At 56.9% G+C, this 17,935-nt stretch overlaps 2 protein-coding genes across 4 annotated transcripts; one reads left to right on the top strand and one right to left on the bottom strand.

The window, feature by feature from the left end:
• The first annotated feature begins 2,434 nt into the window (after positions 1-2,434).
• Positions 2,435-6,942, top strand: LOC122182271 (gamma-secretase subunit Aph-1b-like). The gene is made up of 7 exons (XM_042875408.1): positions 2,435-2,589; positions 3,291-3,461; positions 4,795-4,868; positions 4,978-5,100; positions 5,272-5,399; positions 5,802-5,925; positions 6,092-6,942. The coding sequence occupies exons 1-7, from the start codon at positions 2,477-2,479 to the stop codon at positions 6,127-6,129; spliced, it is 771 nt and encodes a 256-aa protein (XP_042731342.1). The 5' UTR covers positions 2,435-2,476; the 3' UTR covers positions 6,130-6,942.
• Positions 6,943-7,330: 388 nt separating this feature from the next.
• On the bottom strand, positions 7,331-17,216 carry LOC122182270 (carbonic anhydrase 9-like). Of its 3 annotated transcripts, none has more exons than XM_042875405.1 (12): positions 17,003-17,216; positions 12,804-12,833; positions 11,857-12,027; positions 10,097-10,239; positions 9,714-9,806; positions 9,525-9,591; positions 9,260-9,417; positions 9,037-9,178; positions 8,016-8,039; positions 7,828-7,854; positions 7,644-7,737; positions 7,331-7,521 (listed from the first exon to the last, which is right to left on the bottom strand). In XM_042875405.1, exons 1-12 carry the CDS (start codon positions 17,181-17,183, stop codon positions 7,458-7,460), a joined length of 1,194 nt encoding a protein of 397 aa, XP_042731339.1. In that variant the 5' UTR covers positions 17,184-17,216; the 3' UTR covers positions 7,331-7,457. The 3 variants fall into 3 exon arrangements, with proteins under 3 accessions (XP_042731339.1, XP_042731340.1, XP_042731341.1); XM_042875406.1 differs by having other exon boundaries at positions 7,828-7,851; XM_042875407.1 differs by lacking the exon at positions 8,016-8,039 and having other exon boundaries at positions 7,828-7,851.
• Positions 17,217-17,935: the final 719 nt, after the last annotated feature.

Below are 17,935 nucleotides of genomic sequence, written 5' to 3'. Positions count from 1 at the left end.
TGCCTCCTGGCTCACAGAAGAAAGGTGGAGACACAAGTTCTTTCCTACCCAGGTACAGCTGGCTGCCTGCCCTCCTCATGGTCTCCAAATCATATTTGCAACTCTGAATTGCATCTGGCAATGCGCAAAAGGCACCTTTCACACAGGGACTCTCCATTCCTTGCCTTGGTGCTTGTTCCTGAGTGGGTTGTGGCATCCCAGGATGTGCTGGAAGGGAGATATTGCTCTCCTAGCAGAGCCTGTCCTGTGCAAGGATTGGAGTTTTTCTTTGGGTCTGCCTTGCTTCCCTACAGTACATCACTGTGTTGAGTGGTCTTAGGTAAAAGCACCTTCCTGAAATGGATTTGTCTTGCTGTAAAAGAGCAAGTCAAAACCACAGCCTTTCCCTGTGAGCAGCACCCTATCCTGCAAACAAGCCTGCCCAGACTTCCTATCAGGGTGCGTCCCCAACACTCAGTCTCTGGGCGTCCCTTCCTGCTGGGACAAAGAGCCCTTTCACACCCAGTGATTTTCCCCATTCCAGCCTCCTGGATTGGGTCGGTCCATTTAACCATTTACATCCCTATGCCAGATCCTTCTTCTTCACCTTTAAACTCTCAATTTCTGCAAGGCCTTGGAAGCTGCTCCCAGAGTAATGCTCTGCCTATGACCACCAGCTGATCCCCAGTTCTGCTTTTCGCTCACCCTCTGCTCCCCTTTTTTCTTCAAGAAGGAGAAGCACCAGGAGGCTGGTGCTGGCCAAGAGTCAGCTGGGAGCCACATCCGTGCCACACCGCCCTGCCACGGGCCGGTTGCCTCCACCAGCTCAGGCTGCCCAGGGCCCCATTCCAACCTGGTCTTGAGCACGTCCAGGCATGGGGCACCACAGCTCTCTGGGCAGAAGTGGCAGCACTTCACCTCCTTCTCAATGAAAAATGTCCCCAGCATCCAATCTGGATCCCTCCTCTTTTAGTTTAAAGCCATTCCTTCTTTCTTATCACTGTCTGCCCATGGAAAAAGTTTGGTCACTCCCCTACTCATGAACATTGGAAGGCTGCAATAAGGACTCCCTGGGGCGTTCTCTTCTGCAGGCTGAACATCCCCAGCCTTTCTTCATAGCTCCCAGCTCCCTCAGCCTTTCTTCATAGAAGAGGTATTCCATCTCCATTACAGTTCTCCACAACAACCCTCTTTCCAAATTGGAAAGATATGGATTTGATGGGTGGACTGTTTGATGGATAAGAAACTCACTGCAAGACTCGAAGCAGCACGGCCAGCGGGGCGAGGGAGGGGATCCTGCCCCTCTGCTCTGCGCTGTGACACCGCACCTGGAGCGCTGCGTCCACAGCTGGAGTGCTCAGCACAGCAGAGACGGGGGTCTGCTGGAGAGCGTCCAGAGGAGGGCCGCACGAATGGTCAGGATGGAGCAGCTCCCTGTGAGGACGGGCTGAGAGCTGGGGCTGTGCAGCCTGGGGAAGAGGAGGCTGAGGCAGAACTGAGGGCGGCCTGTCTGTGTCTAAGAGAGGACAGACTCTGTAGTGATAGGACAGGAGAAATGGCTTCAAACTGAAAGAAGGGAGATTTATATTGGATATAAGGAAGATTTTCATATTCAGGGTGGTGAGGCACTGGCACAGGTAGTCCAGAGAGGTGGTGGATACCCCATCTCTGGAGCCATCCAAGGTCAGAGTGGGGGCTCTGAGCACTTGATGGGTGTTGCGGGTGTCCCTGGTCACTGCACGGGAGTTGGACCGGATGACCTTTAAGGATCCCTTCCAACTCACACGATTCTGTGACAGTCCCTGTGCGTCCTCTGGACCTGCTCCCACAGCTCTGCATCCCTCCTGCGCCGGGGGCCCCCGCCCTGGATGCAGTACTGCGGATGGGGCCTCATGAAAGGAGAGCAGAGCGGAGCACGGCAGAGCAGAGGGGACAGGCACCTCCATCTCCCTGCTGCCCCCCCTGCTGACAGCCCAAGATGCTGCTGGCTTTCTGGGCCACAAGAACTCACGTCAGTTCGTGTTGAGTCCCAAACCACTCGGCTGCTGTGCCCACTCTCTGCCCAGCCCGTGCAGTTGTGCGGTTTTGCTCTGCCCCAGCCGCAGCACTGCACTCAACTCGCCCACGCTGGCGGCCACGCCAAAGCACAACCCCACATCGCCATGACGGCACCCTCCCTTCCCGGGAGGCCCCGCCTCCATCAGGCCCCGCCCACAGCGCAGACCCCTCCCACGCCGAAGCTCCGCCCCGCCCCCGCAGTCAGACCGCACCCAGTCACGCCCACCCGCAAACCACGCCCCCCTCGGGTGGTCACGCCCATTTTCCCCCCTCCCCGCCCGCCCGCCTCTTCCGGCCCGGGCGGCGGTGCGCCGCGGCGTGTGACGTCAGGCGGCCCCGGAAGGGCGCGGGCCGGGAGCAGCCGCCGCCGCCGCCGGGCCCCGTCGGGCCCCGTCCCGTCCCGCCGCAGCCCCACCCCCGTACCACGCGCCCCGCCGCCATGACGCTCGCCGTTTTTTTCGGGTGTACCTTCATCGCCTTCGGGCCCGCGTTCAGCCTCTTTCTCTTCACCATCGCCCGCGACCCCCTCCGCATCATCATCCTCATCGCGGGGTCAGTGCGGGGCTGGGGAATGTCGGGGCACGGTACGGTGCTGTGGCACTGGTACCGGTACGGGAGCATCGTGGCACCGGGACGGGAGTGGTACCGGGGTGGGGGACATAGGGCACTGGTGTGGGGGTGGTACCACTACGGTGACATAGGGGCATCTCTATAGGAGCTGTACCGGGGGGGACATGAGGCGCTGGTGTGGTACCGGCTCTGGTACTGGGACTCCAGTATGGGACTGGTACCATTGCGGGGAGCTCAGGCACCAGTATGGCACTGGTACCAGTGCAGAGATGTCACGGCACCAGTACTGTAGCGTTACCAGTGTGGGAGTGGTGGAGCACCAATTTGGTGCCAGGGCACCAATCTGGTGTCTGGACACCACTATGGCACTGACAGCAGTGCATGCAGGGGGCTGGCACAGTACTAGTGCTGGTTCAGGTGCCTGAGCACCATTCTGGGTGCTGGTGGGCACCTTGTGAGCATGAAAGCACCACCAGTACCACTACTCATACTGGTGCCAGTGTCTGCTCAACCACTGCACTAGTGCCACTATAGCTGTGGCACGGCAGGGACGGGGTCTGTAGGAGCATGGGAGCCAGCGGCACTGCAGGACTGATGCTAGCCCTCCTGCAGCAGGGACTGAGCCCTACCATGGCTCTGTGCTGGTGCCCACACAGCTCAGCTGCTGTTTCCCACCTCCCTAGGGCATTTTTCTGGCTAGTCTCACTGCTGCTCTCCTCCCTCATCTGGTTCATTGCTGTGAAGGCTAGCGACCCACGTGATGAGCCGCTGCAGAAAGGGCTCCTGATCTTCGGGGTGATGTTCTCCGTGTTGCTGCAGGAGGCGTTCCGCTTCCTGTACTACAAGCTCCTCAGGTAAGGGCAGCTCTGGCCTGGCTCCGGGCTGGGGGCACGTAATGTCGGTGAGCCTGGTGCCAGGAGAAGCCATTCTGACCCTGTGTGCCACATCATCCTGCTGCTCGGGGTCCCAGTCAGGGGGTTTTATGAGGCAAAAGGTCTTACGGCCAAAATCGCCGCACAGAGGTGGGTTAAGGTGGAGGATGTCTGCGTAGAAGAGCAGCCCCAGGTCTGCAGGGCTGGAGGCTGACTGTGTGGTAGTGTCTTCCTGATCTCAGTGTGAGTTGGCTGTGATTTTAAGCTCCTGTAGCATCCTCACTGCCTGCCCTTCTTGTGACTGGAGTGGGTAGTGCTCCTGCAGCTCATACAAATGCCTGTGGGATGCCAGAGACAAGAAGGTTCCCACTTTGCTGCATGGAGGATGCAAAAGGGTGAGGGACCAGCCCTTGTCGCAAGCCTCATCCCTTTCCCAGGAATAGCTCTGCATCAGCAGAAGGAGCCTGGAGGAGATTCTAAGGCTCCGCAGCACTGCAGTCTGCCCAATCTGGAGCAGTGTTGTGAGTGCAGGATTGCCTTCCCCCAGCCCAGGCTGCTGTGGGTGGCACACCCCTGCCTGGACAGGGCAAAGTCTGGGCCCAGCCCCGCGGTGTCTGCAGCAGCAGCAAGGAGGAGGAGGAGGAAGAGGAGGAGGGCTCATGCCGCTCCTCGTGGCAGCACTGCGGCAGGCAGGCAGAGGGTAGCAGAGATCTGTGCTTCGCCCTGCAGAGCCACGGCAGTGCCAGCACCACTGCCTTCCTGGCTGCACAGTGACATTCAGGACACTTAGCTTTCTGTGTTTCTTTGCCCAAAATTGATTTTTTTCTAGCTTTCAGTGTTTTTCTCTGCACTTCCTTGCATTTTTTCACCACCTCATAGAAAATACAACTCCTGAGATCTCAGCTCTTTGATGCCTGAACTGTGTTCACAACCAGGGGTGCTGCTGCCTGCAGCATCCCACCAGCCTGTGTCTGAGCATTGGCGTGTGCTTGTCTTGCTCTCTGGAAAAAAATTCAAGGAGGTCCCATGGTGCCTGTTGCAGTGACGGCCAGCTTGGCAGCCACATGCTGCCCTCGGTCAGCACTCCAGGAGCTGTCAGCAGAGTCCTAAATGGTTCTCAGTAACGTGCAGAGTGCCTGTTGATTCATTAATCAACCTCAGGGTCATTTAGGACAAGGCCAGGTGCCTGCCAGCAGCAGAACTGTACCCTTTTTTCACACTCATGAGAGGCGTGGGCTGGTGCAGGACAGTCCCCAGTCCCTTGCCCCGTCCATCCAGGGTGCCATGTGGTGCCCCATCACACTGTCCCCTGCAGGAAGGCCATCGAGGGGCTGGTGGCCCTCAGCGAGGACGGCTGCTCCCCCATCTCCATCCAGCAAATGGCATATGGTGAGTGCTGCATGGGGAAGACGAGGTTGGGTCTCCTGGGGTCTTGGAGGTGCTTGGGTGGGGGGGGATTGTGTCCTTGGGGTGTCACAGCCTCTCTGTGTCCTGGCAGTGGCTGGTGTGGGCTTTGGACTCATGAGCGGTGCTTTCTCCATGATCAACCTCCTGGCGGATGCTCTGGGACCTGGCACCGTGGGCATCCATGGGGACTCACAGCTCTATTTCTTGACCTCAGGTGAGGACAGGATTGTGCCCTGAGCCTTCATCACAGGGGTGGCAGACACATAGCTGTATCATAGCCACTTGCAGCCCCAGTCTGTGGTGTTGTAGTCCCCTGTGACCTTGTCCAGCCCTGACCTTGCAGCATTACTGAATCTCCATTACCTCCCCACTGTTGTCCCGGCAGCCTTCATGACCATGGTGCTGATCTTCCTGCACACCTTCTGGGGCATCCTCTTTTTCCATGGCTGTGAGAACCGACACTGGTGGGAGGTCGTGGCCGTCGTTGTCATGCACTTGGCTGTTTCAGGGTCGGTAAGTAGCCGGGAGCAGAGCTCAGTGCTGCCACTAGGGGTGGCTGTGGGGTATGCTGGTGCCTGTGCCTGTGGAAGAGCAGCTACTCCTGCTACTGTGCTATGCTAAATTCATACTACATATTGGGCTACAGCTTGATACATCCTCACTAGATGTGCACCAGCAAAGCACGTAGAGATCATAACTCCCTACTAGGAGTTCCCCATGGGCTGTGCCCATCACTAACCAAACCCTGGAGCTAGTTTCCTACCCCTGGAACCATGAGTGATGCTGCTCTGTCCCCATCCTGTTCCAGCCACTCCCCAGAGTGCTGGGGCGAACTAAGAGGGGGACACTGTGGCTGTGTGTGACAATTAGGCCATGAGAGATCCTGCTCACCCTTTCCCTTTCTCCTCTCTGCAGACATTTTGCAACCCGCTGTATGTAGGCAGCCTGGTGCCCTCCTATGTGCTGATGGCCATTGCTGCTGTCTGGGCATATATGCTGTCGGGGGGCTCTGTCCAGAACCTGCGCCGCTTCCTGCTCTGTAAGTCACCCAAATGGAGTTTTCTTTGGTTACTGTGTCTTGAGGTGGGGCAGGGTGTCTTGGAGACTGAAGCAAGGTGATAGCTAAAAGGAAGAGACTCCAGGGTTTGGGTTGTTGCCTCTCTGAGGAAGTTAATTGGTAAAAACTGACCGCTTGCTTCCTGCAGGTGCACAGAGTGGAGCTAGCCCCCAGCCAGCATCCTGAGGCCCTGCAGATGTTCCCATCCCCAGCTGCCCCTGCCCTCCCCTGTCAGCGGCAAGGTTGGCCGTCGCCTTTTCTGCAATACATTTTCTCCTGGAACGGGGGACCCTGGCCAGCCCCAGCAGGGACAGATGCTGCCATCTGGCTGCAGCAGCAGTGCTGTGACCGGCTTGCTCCTCTGCCCCTCTGGGGACAACTCAGTCTGGGGGACTCAGCTCTGTTGGCCCTGAGCTATCACCTGGGAAGTACTTCCTTGGACTGCTGGAAGCCCAAGCCCAGGAAGCCCCCTCACTTTTCCCCCTGGTACAGAAGATGTCCTGCAGTCCCCTGTGCCTACAGGGGACACAATGTCTCCTCCTCTCCTGGGAAGTGGCTTTGTGAGGTGCTGCTGGGGCCAGGACTGAATGCTTGGTGCTACTTTCTCCATCTCGACTTGCTGTACTGGGAGATGCAGCCCCAGCACTGAACTGTAGTGAGCATCCCAGGGTGGGCAGATGGGGGTTGGCACGGCAAGGTTAGGGGATGATGTGGAGGAATGGGGGCAGAACGCATCCACCATTGTTGGTGGACGTGCAGTCAAGGGCTTGGGGTGAGCGGTGGGCCGCAGCTGGTGCTGGCACCGCCTGGGGAGGGGGGCTTGGGGCTGTTCTGGGGATCACTGCCCTCTCACTGAGTCAAAAGGGGATTTTAAGGCAGCTACCCCCCTGTTAACCTGCTACAGGACAGGGAGGACTGCCAATGGGCTCAGGGCTGAGAGGCGGTTTTGTCCACAGTGGGCTTTTGTACCAATAAAAGAAGCACCAGAGGTGAGCAAAAGTTGTGTGCTGGCCATGCAAGCATCCTTCCTCCTGCTCCTGTATAGAGCTCTGACTGATGCACTGGGGTGGAGGCTGCTCACAGGCTTCCTCCTGCTCCATGCCCAGCCTGTTGCTCTTGGCTCCAGCTGCAGAGGGGAGCAGGGCGGGGGTTAGCCAGGAGTGGTGGGTCTGCCACCGTCACCTCTGCATTTCTTCACGGCGCTGTGATATTTTTCCAACACTTTGCACAAATAAGAGGAGGAAGAAGTCCCAGAGCGATGTAGGGCAGGGTGGGACTGTGCAAGGAGCCCTGCACTGCTTGCTCTGGAGCTCTGCCGTATGCACGGATGGAGGCTGATGCTTCCTCTGCAAGAGGTGGCTGGCAGAGCAAAAAGCTTTTATCGTAGTTGTTTTGTTTTTTTTTTAATGGTTTTATCCTTTTTGTAACAAAAATATCCCCTTAGGCTAGGTGCTGTCCCAGGTGAACAGTCCATGCAGCTACTGGAGGTCCTCCTGCAGCTCAGTGGGAGTGGCTTAGGCGGTGTTCTCAGCTGTGGCTGCTGTGTAGATGACCTTGGATTTAGTGGGTGAGTCCAGCCTGGAGCAGGAAGGAAGAGGATAGGTTAGAGCAGGAGGGGGCCCTGCTAACAGCTGTCCTGCAGTGGGTGCTGCTATCCCTGGGGAGGACTGCTGCCCATTGCTGGTGTTCCCATCACTTACCGTGCATTCTGGCTGCGGTTCTTGTAGACGTAGAGCAGGAAAGCCAGCATTGTGATGGCAAAGAGCACTCCAAAAAGCACAGCCAACACATCTCCTGAGCCCAAAAATGATACAAGGTTGGTTGGGGGGGGAATGGTGCCAGGCTGGTGGCAGCCAACAGAAAGCCAGCAGCCAGCATGCTTACCTGCATGAAATGAGCTGGTGTGTCCTGCTGAGAAACAAGAACTAGTGTGAGAGCATGCTGCAGGGACACCAGGGTGGATCTAGAGTATCCCCCCTGGCTTTTTGCCCCTCAGTGCAGCACAAGGCTGCCAGAAACCCCATCCCCACCAGGCACCCCAGTCCCTTTTGCATCCCCGGCATCTCCCCTACCTGCTGTTGCTGAGGTGCCATCACCTGAAAGAGACACATCACAGTCAGGGGGTGCCCAGAGGTGAGGGGAACACAATTATGGGTTCTGCCAGAAGTGACAAGAGGTTGGCCCTAGAGCCAGGCTGCTCACGTTGCTCCCTGCATAGGATGGCCAGTGCATGTCGATGCCCTAAATGCTGGGCCGGGGCTGTGCCAGGCAAATATTTACCCAGCACAATGGTGCTGCTTGCACACAGCTGCATTATCGCCTCTGTGCCTCTCTGTGTGGTGCCGGCTGGCACTATCGGTGGCAGTGTCCCATGGTTCAGGGAAGCCACCACCACGACAACAGCAGTGCCAATGCTGCTTGGGGACAAGGGCTTTGTATGAGCTCAGGGCTTTGATAGAAATAGCAAATAAGAGAAAAAAAGCAGTGTTTGCACCTCCACCCCCACCTCTACAATGCCAGGGAGCAGCTTCTGCAGAAAGTGTCAAGAGGCTTGGAAGTAAATGGTGAACACGATAAAGCAGCCAACAGGTTTACCAAAGATAGAGCAATGCCAGCCTAACCCGATATCCTTCTTTGATAAGTGAGATTCTAGACAAAGAAAATGCGGCAGATTTTATCTGCTAGACTTCAGTGAAGCATTCTCATGGTGTTGCCCGGGCACTGCAGTGATGAGAGCCCATGGCCAGGGAAAGCCCCAGCACTGCCCCAGGCCTTGGTGCTGTTACTCAGTGTGACACAGGGCATCGGAAACGCCGCCCAAAGGGAGAGGGAACAGGATGTTGGACAGCAAAAAAATAAAACCCTGAGTGAGTTCAGAGAACTGAGAATGGCACGGATTTAGTGATGCAGAGATAGTCACACCTGAGGGCAAACAGGAATTTCGAGTCATAGCTGGAAACCACCAGTGCTAGAAGTGCTCTGAGGACAAACTAAGGACAGGAGCAGGGCCAACCCATGCACAAACCTTTCACCAAGAGAAGCAGAGCTCTGAAGCATCACTCCTCCCCCCCAGGATGCTCACGCACTCCTTACCTGCAGGCACCTGCCTCTCCCGGGAGGAGCTGGGCTCAAAGCTTGCCAGCACCCATCTCCTGTGCAGGCTCTGGTCCTGCCGAAAGTTGTTCATGAGGAGGCGGTGGTCATCTGTGTGCAGGCTGCTCACCAGTATGGACATCTGTGAGGAAAGCAGTGTGAGTGGGGTGGGATGCGGGATGCCCTGGGGAGCCAAGATCCAGCATGCACATGGCCAACAGACCTGTTCCTTGGAGAGCATCACCGTCTGGTTGAAGACAGTCCACTTGATGGATTCATGGCAGGGTGGGGTGGTCAGGGACCCGTTGTAGTGGAAGTAGAGGTGCAGGTTGTCAGGCAGCAGGCCAGCAATGTTGAACCCGGGCACAAGGACTTCATCATCTGTGAGGAGAAATGGGGCAGCGGTGAACTGCTGCTGTGCAAGCTTCTCCTGTGCACAGAGCCAACAGCTGCTACAGCCTTCCTCTGCAGTGCCAGCAGGGCATTACCTTCTCCTTGGATGCTATGCAGGTGCTCGAGTATCTGCTGGTAATATGGGTTCTCCCTTGGCCCAACCTGCAACAGAGCAGTGATGGAAGGAATGGCTGCTGGCAAAGGGCCTCATGTCCTTCTGTCCCCTTCTCCATCCTCTAGATCATGTTGTTCTTCCTTCCCCTCCTTGCTCAAGGACTGCTCACCTCCAGGAAGACCCCCAGCACTGCCATCCCATCCGGTTGAGTTAGGGCTGCCTTGAAATTCTCGTACTTGGTGTTGTAATGGACCACGTGGAGCTGAAAGGAAACACAGCCCCAATGTGGGATGGGCACCCCTGGATGGTGCTCACTTCCTTGGACAGAATATATTCTGGGGGAGAGATGCAGCTCCTGCTTGGGGGACATTGCTGGTGAAGTGGGATAAAGGTGCCATAGCAGTGAGCACCAAGAGCTGCCCTGAACATGGGCAGACAACCCGCCCTGGAGGACAGCAGCTGTACCAGAAGGGATGAGATCAGCCCGAGCTGGCTGTGTGCAGCTCACGGTCCTGTGCCACCAGCCCAGCAGCAGGACAGAACACTCCTCACCTCCCCAGCAAAGCGCTTGTGGTCAACGGTGTGCTCGGAGCCAGGATTCGAAGGTGAGCCCCAGTGCAGGTGCAGCTGCACGGCACGGTACTGCTGTGCGTAGCCGCCCGTGATGGCCAAGGACTCAGGCAGCTTCAGGACCACTGCAGAAGGAGGGAGAGTGCAGTTGGTAAGGCAGAATGGCTGAAGGGAAGGAGTCACCTTGGGCTGGGGGAGGTTGGTGACAACAAACAAAGTGGTTTTGGATCTTAAACGAGGTTGAGGGTAGGGCAATGGGTAGAGCCGTGCTATGAAGCAAGGTTCAGCCTGCAGAACACCCAGTGAATAACTGTATTCGCTATGTGGGAATAACACAAAGAGGCTGTGGATAGAGGATAAGGGGATTGGCAGTGATGTACACCTAAAGGAGCGTAGAGCTGCATCACTGCTGCATCAAACAGAGCAGCCTGCAGGCCTGGCCAGCACTGGGCCTGGCATCACATGAAATCTGCAGAGTTAGAGCAGAGTTAGTTTGGACACAGGGCACATGTATTTGGTTTTGCCTTTACCTTTAGGTGTGGTTTAGGGCAAAGTTGAGCTCCAGATACCTGGCAAGCAGAACAGTGCTGTAGATAACCTAAGGGCTGAGCTATGGGGGGGACAAGCACCAACATCACGAGTATCCCTGGGAGAGGCTGTGGATGGTTGGACTGGATGATCTTTTCCAACTTTGGTGATTCTGTCCCATCCTTATAGGTGAAGTGTTTCAATCACATCACTAGGGCACAGGTTTGTGATGAGTCATCTGTCCTCCCCTGCGCCACCGGGCACAGAGATACAGAACTCAAATACACTCCTTCCTCCCTGTGCATTTATACCCTCCCATGTTTCTATTGTATATCTAACTTGGTGCTTTCCTAGCATTCATCTGAGTCATTTTCAACATATACATTGTGTAAGGAGTAACTGTAGAGCTGTCCTAGCTGACTTGCAACTTTTCACTTCGTTCTATTTTTCCTGAGTGATCACAGAGGTCAGCACATGAAAAACTACCTCAGCCCTGGCCCCTCTGGTTGAAAATGCTACAAGTGTTTCTGTGAACACCAAACAGCACCAGATGCCAGGGTGCCTAAAATAGCAACCACTGACCTCAGACCGTTAAGCTATGCAGGCAGCTAGGGCAAGAGGCTATAAAATAGAGTGCTGGGCATGCCGTGCGCAGCAAGTCTGACTTGTTGGGTTTGCAGCATGCAGGGATCAGCTCCCACGGGCAAGGGCATGGAGCTATCCTGCTGCAGCCTCAGAGAGTTCTTCAGCTGCCATCACTACCAGCAGGTCCCACTCTGAGCAGCATGCACAGGGCTGGAAGTGCTTTTGGAAGGAGCTGGTGGCAGCCAGGATCCACTGCTGCAGGGAGGAGCTGATGAGGTTTCTGGAAAGCTGGGACAGAATCTGTTCACATTATTTTACTATCAGTCTCACCATGCTAGATAGAGAGAAAAAAGCCCTTCTAAAACTGCAGAAGCCTTTTAAAAGTGTCTTAAGATCCTCAGATAGCATCTCAAAGTATAGACTTCAAGAAGAGTGTCCTACAAGAGAGGCGGTACCATGGAGGCTAATTCACACAAGGCCATGATTTCTCCTTTGAAAAAAGTGCCATGTAGGAAAGGAACCAATGGCTGCAAACCTGCATTAGGAACAAATTTCTAAAGGAAACACGAATTACAATAAATTCCTGAAGCCAACACCCAACACAGTGAATAGCGAGCTCCCCCACCCACCTGTGTGCCCATTGTTCTTCATTTCTAGCATCTGGCTGGCAGGCAGGCTGTAGCCGGAGAGCTGGATGGGTCGCAGCTGGGGGCTGAAGATGGTCGTCTCCGTGTTGATGTTGATGGGAGATTGCATGTTGCCTGCACACTCTGGGAAGTGCTTGGCCCACTGCCCTGGATCTGGCATGGAGAAAGGGCAGTGGTGAGAGCGGGCAGGGACAGGACCTGGGGGTTTGGTGGGTGCAGGAGAAGAGATGGGCCGTGCACCACGCACAAAGGGTAGGTTTCTACCAAGTCAGCTCATGAGCAGCTCTATGGGCATGGTAGTGGTGGGTTGGCGGTTGGACTTGATGATCTTTGAGATCTTTTCCAACCTTTAATGATTCCATGATTCTATGCTGCCATATGACCGCTCGTGGCTGCATCATGAAAGGGTTCTGAGCGTGGTGAGCTGCCAGGAAAGTCTATTTTAGGGGTGTTTGGGAAGAGTGTGAGAATATCATTTACAAGTGGACTTGGCAGGCAGGGGAGCTCTGCAGCTCATCACACTCACTGCTGGCAGGCATGGCCCCCTGTGAGCACGGTGCCACCATCTGCAGCTTCTGCCTTGGGCCACTGCAAGCCAGCGTCGTCCCCCTGCACACCCTGCTCTAGGAGATGGTGCAAGGACACAAGGTGATCCTCGGGCAAAGTCCCAGTACAGCCTGTCAGTGAGAATGGCATGGGACGGGCCTGTGCCTGCCTGGGGAGGCAAAACCCCAGAGACCTCCACACTGAGGCACAGGGGATCCCACTGCTGCCTCACAAATGGCCCAGGCTCAGTCACTGCTGAACCAGCATGGTGCAGGGAGGGAAGGGTGTGACACTGAGTGTGCCTGGTAATCATTAACCAGGACTGGCTGGAGCCCAGGGTCTGATGGTGGTGGCGAAAGTAGGAGCAACTGCAGGGTATTTACCTTCATAACTCCAATGGCTGTCACTGGGACCTTGAGAATAAAAAAAAAAAAGAAAAAGAGAGCATGAATGGAAGGGAAAGATTGGCTGCAAACACACCTCTGCCATGGAGCACTCCTGGTCCTACAGCAGCCATGCACGCTCTGCCTCAGTGCTCTCCCAGCATTTGCCTGCTCGTTCTCCTCCTCCTTCACCAGAACCAGAAATGCTCCCAAAGGGCACTGCCTCCTCCATGCAGAGAGAAAACTCCAGAGCTTGATGCTTGGTTATTATCATTATAGTGGAAAATAATTCACAGATATCGCTCCCATCACTGAATAGCACCAGTTATGCTCTTCCAGCTGCTCCCACTGTGTCCCCATCAGATCCTGTAAGCACCATCCAGCTCCATACCTCTATCCCTCATTAGGGTGAGTGCCTACCAGGATGGCTGGGAGGCAGGAGGGCCACCATGTTGGTCCCCATTGCCCCCCTGACAACAGCCATTGACAGACACTTGCTATTAATAGGAGCAGATTCCATCTCATGGTGAGAAAGGAAAAGGCACACTTTCCCAGGCCCAGGCAATCGGCACAAGCCCCAAGCCCAGCAGGATCCTGCCCTCCTCCCAGCCCCAGGCAGCGGGTGGCCACAGCTGAAGGATGCTTGGGGACAGGGATGAGGACGGCTCTCAAGGCTTCTCCAGCACCACGGGTGGCATTTCAGAGAAGTCCAAAGAAGCTGTGGTGCCCCATCCCCAGGGGCACTCCAGGCCAGGCTGGATGGGTCTCTGGGCAGCCTGAGTTTGTGGAGGGCAACTAGCCCATGGCAGCGGTTGGGGCTGGGTAGGCTTTAAGGTTCTTTCTAACCCAAGCTGTTGTGCAGGCTTAGGAGTGATGCGAGGGAGCCACTCACCGAGGTGTGGGACATTCTCAAAGGTGTATGAGAAGGGAACAGCAAGGCATCAACAAGAAGGATGAATAGGGGCACTCGCACCAGAGCTGAGACCCGTGGGAGATACTCCAGCAGTTTCTCAAGCACGGTTCCTCAGCTGCAGCAGAAGGCTTGTGCTCTGGCACAGGTAACTTGTGGCACCCTGGGGCTGGCATACAGTACCTGGGCACACTGCACGTGCCTCAGCTGCCACAGACAGCCCCAGCACTCTGCTCCCTGCTTCCCTCTGCGGCTCAGCCTATGAAGAAAGCATAGATCTCCCATGCATACAATCCCAAGCACTGAGGCAACATCTCCCACCCCATGGAGCTGGGTCCCTTGGTGCATGCCCTGGTGCTGCAGGGTGGCATCCCCTGGCATTGTGGTTCAGCTCTCAGCCCTGCAATACTCTCATCCCTTCCACACGGGGGCATTCACAATCCCACAGTCCTTCTGCAAGCACATTAACCCCCTGCCCTGCCCAGCCCAAATGCAATCCCAGCCTCCATCCCAGCTCCCCGCTGCAGCACGTCTTCTCTCTCTGATTGCTGCTGAACTGTTGCCATGCACCACAACGGAGGTGATGGTGCCGCAGCTGCAGCTCCCTGCATGCCCTGCCCTGCCTCTGGGCGCGCTCAGCCCTGGCAGGGGCTGCAGTGTACTCCCAAAAATGTGCATGTAAGGAAAAAAGTGCTGCAATAGGGCTTCAATGTACATTCTGGGAGGTGTGAGCAAGGAGAGTCTCAGCAAAATACTGTGGGGCACAGAGGGGCAGCAGCAGGAGCCAGCTGCCACTGCAGACAGCACAAAGACACCCTGCTTGGCCACGTGGAGTCCCTCTGTTCCCTACTTGCTCCAAGCCCACCCCTCCCCTGAGCAGGGGGTATTTCACACCCAAGAGCAGCAACACTTCCCCCTTTCAATGCTTTCTTCCCCTTGTATTCACTCCCTCTCCCTCTTTCCATCTTGGGATCCCAGTGCTGCCGTCAGCTTGCTTTCTTCCTGACGTCCAACACCATCCAACAACACCTCCCCGCTGAGTCGGGGCAGGCGCTGCCATTAGCAGTGCACTGTTCTGCATGTCCTGCGGACTGCGAGCAGCACAGCTGCTGCTAGCAGTGGGGAAAAGCAGCAAGTTGCAAGCTGCTCCCATAAACATCCCCATGGCTCCAGGGACTACATACCTAACGCTGTTTGTACAGAGCAAGAGCCAATACCAGAGAAAAGAGAGGGCTTAGTGTAGCCCTCCATCCTCACATGGAGGGTAAGTCCACAGAACAGAGCAACGTGGGTTGTAACAGGAGGGATCAGGACACACAGATACACCATGTCTCAAAGCAGTGAGCAGCACAGCTGCAAGTCCACAGCATACCACACATCCAAGCACCTTGTCCCCTGCAAATAATAACCTGACCAAGGTACAGAGACTGTGCCAGGGCGCTCATGCTTGCCTGCAGCCAGCTCTCGAGGCAAGGACTAGTACAGGGTCCAGAGGATAGCCACCATTCCCTGACAAACCGTGCAAAGAACCTCTGCACCCCATGGACAGGAAGGCACCAGACCCCAGCCTGATTCCACAAGCACAGCCCCTTTTTTGCCCACTCAGACACACAGCCATGCAGCCCCAGCCATTGCTGTGTGCACTGCCCACGGGGCACCAATCCTGGCTGCATTAAAGCCCTTTTGTGTTTATTAACTTCGGCCAACAGCGAGCCATGGGGATCAGCCTTTAATCTGCACCGGAGCTCAGGTCGCTGCAGGAATTGTTCTTTGTGCTGCTGGGAAACAGAGGGGCCCCACAAGGCAGGCAGCATCCCATGGAGCAGCAAGAGTTTGTGGGGGGAGGCACAGGGCAGGAATGGCCCCTGGTCTGTTTCTGCTGCCTGTGAACCCAAATAGTCTTGAAGAGTGCCGGGGGAAAGGGAAAATATTTACAGGGCATTAGGGTGTAAGGGATGGGATAAAAAAGGGGAAATCCTGGGGAAAGACTGAGGCTTGAAGCAGAGGAATGAGTTGAATGAGGGGATTACAACAGAGGAGGGAGATCAGATGGAGGAAGAGAGAGCATCAGGGAACACAAAGCAGGACAGGACTGAATAAGAGGGAGAGAACAGATAGGCTGCTCTACTACAAAGACACCGGAGGTTCCTCAGGCTCCCACGCTAGGAAATCTCATGGAAAGCCTTATGGAAGGCTACAGAGTGCAATGGATGCTGCCAGCCTGGCCCCATGCAGGAGCCGAAAAGGGGGGACGAGACAGGAATGTGCACGGGACCCGGCCCCAGCACAAGGACTGTCACTGAGGGCTGGCTACTGCTCCTCGCCCACATCTTCTTCCCATCCACATCCCACCCAGCTCACAGCCGCACGGAGACGGTGTCACCCGGCTCCCTCCCACTCTGTGGAGGAGTTTCTCCATCTCTGTGGCAAGGAGCAGTGCGTCCCCAAAACCCCACGCACAGCCCAACAAGAACTCGGTAAGAAATGTGAATCGTTGCAATAACAGCAGCAGCTCGCAGCACCCCGTATTTGACACAGGGAACAGTGATGCCACACTGTGAGCCCGGAAAAGCAAACCCACGGGGAAAGCAACGCTGGGACGGGGACATCCCTGCGCTGTGCTCAGCCGCGGGTGAAGAAACGCACCGCACTATCTCCAAACATTACTGAATGCCGGAATGAAAAAAGCGACCGAGACCACAGGGTCTGAGCACTACCCCCCAAAAGTGACTCCAAAACTTGAAAGCCCTCTGCGTGGGGGTGAGGGGAGGCACGCCACAGCACCCAGCCCCGCGCTTCCCACGCTCCCCCATCCCACCGCCCAACGTGGTGCAGCCCCACACCTGCCCCGCTGCACGGACCCTGCGGGCGGCCGAGAGCCCCGAGCCGCAGTGCGGTGCGAGCTGTCCGGCGGGAGCAGGATGCGAGGCTGCGCGCGGGGCGGGGACGCGGACCCCGCGGGGGTCGAAGAGTTGGCGGGAGCGGGGACAAAGGCAGCGGCGTGCGGGGCTGTGCGGGGCGGGGGGAGGCGGGGTTCCGTAATGGGGGGCACTGCAGCCCCAAATCTCAGCGAGAGAGCACCCCCAAAATCGTGCACAGGAGCACAAAGGTGCTCCGTGCATCGGGATAACCCGAAGCCGGCACTGGAGCGCCCCGTGCACGGCACTGCTCAGCGCCTCGGCGATCCCAAAGCCCCCATCGGGGGAGGGGGGCTGTTCCGTCCGTCGGGGTGCCCCGCGCACTGCGCACCCCACAGCCAGCGCTGTGCAGCCCAGCCACTTCCCCTCACCTCTCTCCTGGGAGTGCGGGGCGTTCTCGTCGTTGTGGTCGTGCTCCTGCCCGGCGGCGGTTCGGCCCAGCCCGGCCAGCAGCAGGACGCAGATCCGCAGCGCGGTGCGGTTCATTTCTAGCAAGTGCGGCGTGCGGGACGGCCCGTGGCTGCCTGCTGGTCGAGACTGCCGCACATACATGGGAACAGGAGGGGGGAGGAGGCAGCCCTGACTCGACGCCGCCGTTACCTTTTATAGAGGCTGGAGGCAAAGTCTGCCGCCGCCCGGCCCGGACAGGTGAGCCGCGCCGCCGCCGCCCCTCGCACCGGGACTCGAACCCGTGATCCTGCCGGGACGGAGGAGGGGGCTACCCCTCCCCCCCTGCGCCGCGGGCACCTGAGTGGGGCGCGCGGCCCGGCCCCTGCGAGGGGGGGCGGGAGACCCCGTACGTCCCTCTGGCGCCTCTGCTGAGGGCGTGAGGGGCCCCTCGGGGAGAGCTGAGGGGTGTGCGTAGCTGTGGGGCGAGACGTTTCAGCTATGGGATTCCCTCAGTGCTGGACTGAGGGACCCTCTCAGAGAGGGGCTGAGACATCGTCAGCTATGAGATTCCCTCAGTGATGGGGTGGAGGGCTTCCTCAGCTTTCTCCTCAACAATAGGGTGATGGATGTCCACAGTGAAGAAGTGAGGGAGATCATCGGTGATGGGGTGTGGGACACCCTCAGCAATGACACAAGAGACTTCCCCAGCAGTGGGTGTCCTCTCACAGTGCTGAGCTGAAAGAGCCCCACCTCCAGTGAGGGACATCTCCAGTGATGGAGTGACTGACCAATCCAATAACTGACATCTCCAGTGAGGGACCTCCTTAGTGAGGAACATCCTCAGCTCTGGCTTGAGACCCCTTGGTAGAGGGGTGAGACCCAGTGTGTCCTCCTGCAGCAGGGCTTTGAGGGAC

Source organism: Lagopus leucura, unplaced genomic scaffold (assembly GCF_019238085.1).
Source record: "Lagopus leucura isolate 7727_CA_CO unplaced genomic scaffold, USGS_WTPT01 Super-Scaffold_100014, whole genome shotgun sequence".
Classification (NCBI taxonomy): Eukaryota; Metazoa; Chordata; class Aves; order Galliformes; family Phasianidae; genus Lagopus; species Lagopus leucura.
The sequence above is the reverse complement of the archived record's forward strand: the minus strand, read 5'-3'. Positions and strand labels throughout refer to the sequence as shown.

Bases quoted from the DNA above. Each gene is read 5' to 3' on its own strand.
- LOC122182271 (XM_042875408.1), top strand. From the start codon at position 2,477: ATGACGCTCGCCGTTTTTTTCGGGTGTACCTTCATCGCCTTCGGGCCC. The intron at 5,101-5,271 runs GTGAGGACAGGA...TTGTCCCGGCAG, and splicing joins GCTCTATTTCTTGACCTCAG to CCTTCATGACCATGGTGCTG. The intron at 5,926-6,091 runs GTAAGTCACCCA...TGCTTCCTGCAG, and splicing joins CCTGCGCCGCTTCCTGCTCT to GTGCACAGAGTGGAGCTAGC.
- LOC122182270 (XM_042875405.1), bottom strand. From the start codon at position 17,183: ATGTATGTGCGGCAGTCTCGACCAGCAGGCAGCCACGGGCCGTCCCGC. The intron at 12,028-12,803 runs GTAAATACCCTG...TCTCCATGCCAG, and splicing joins CAGCCATTGGAGTTATGAAG to ATCCAGGGCAGTGGGCCAAG. The intron at 9,418-9,524 runs GTAATGCCCTGC...TTCTCCTCACAG, and splicing joins GCATAGCATCCAAGGAGAAG to ATGATGAAGTCCTTGTGCCC.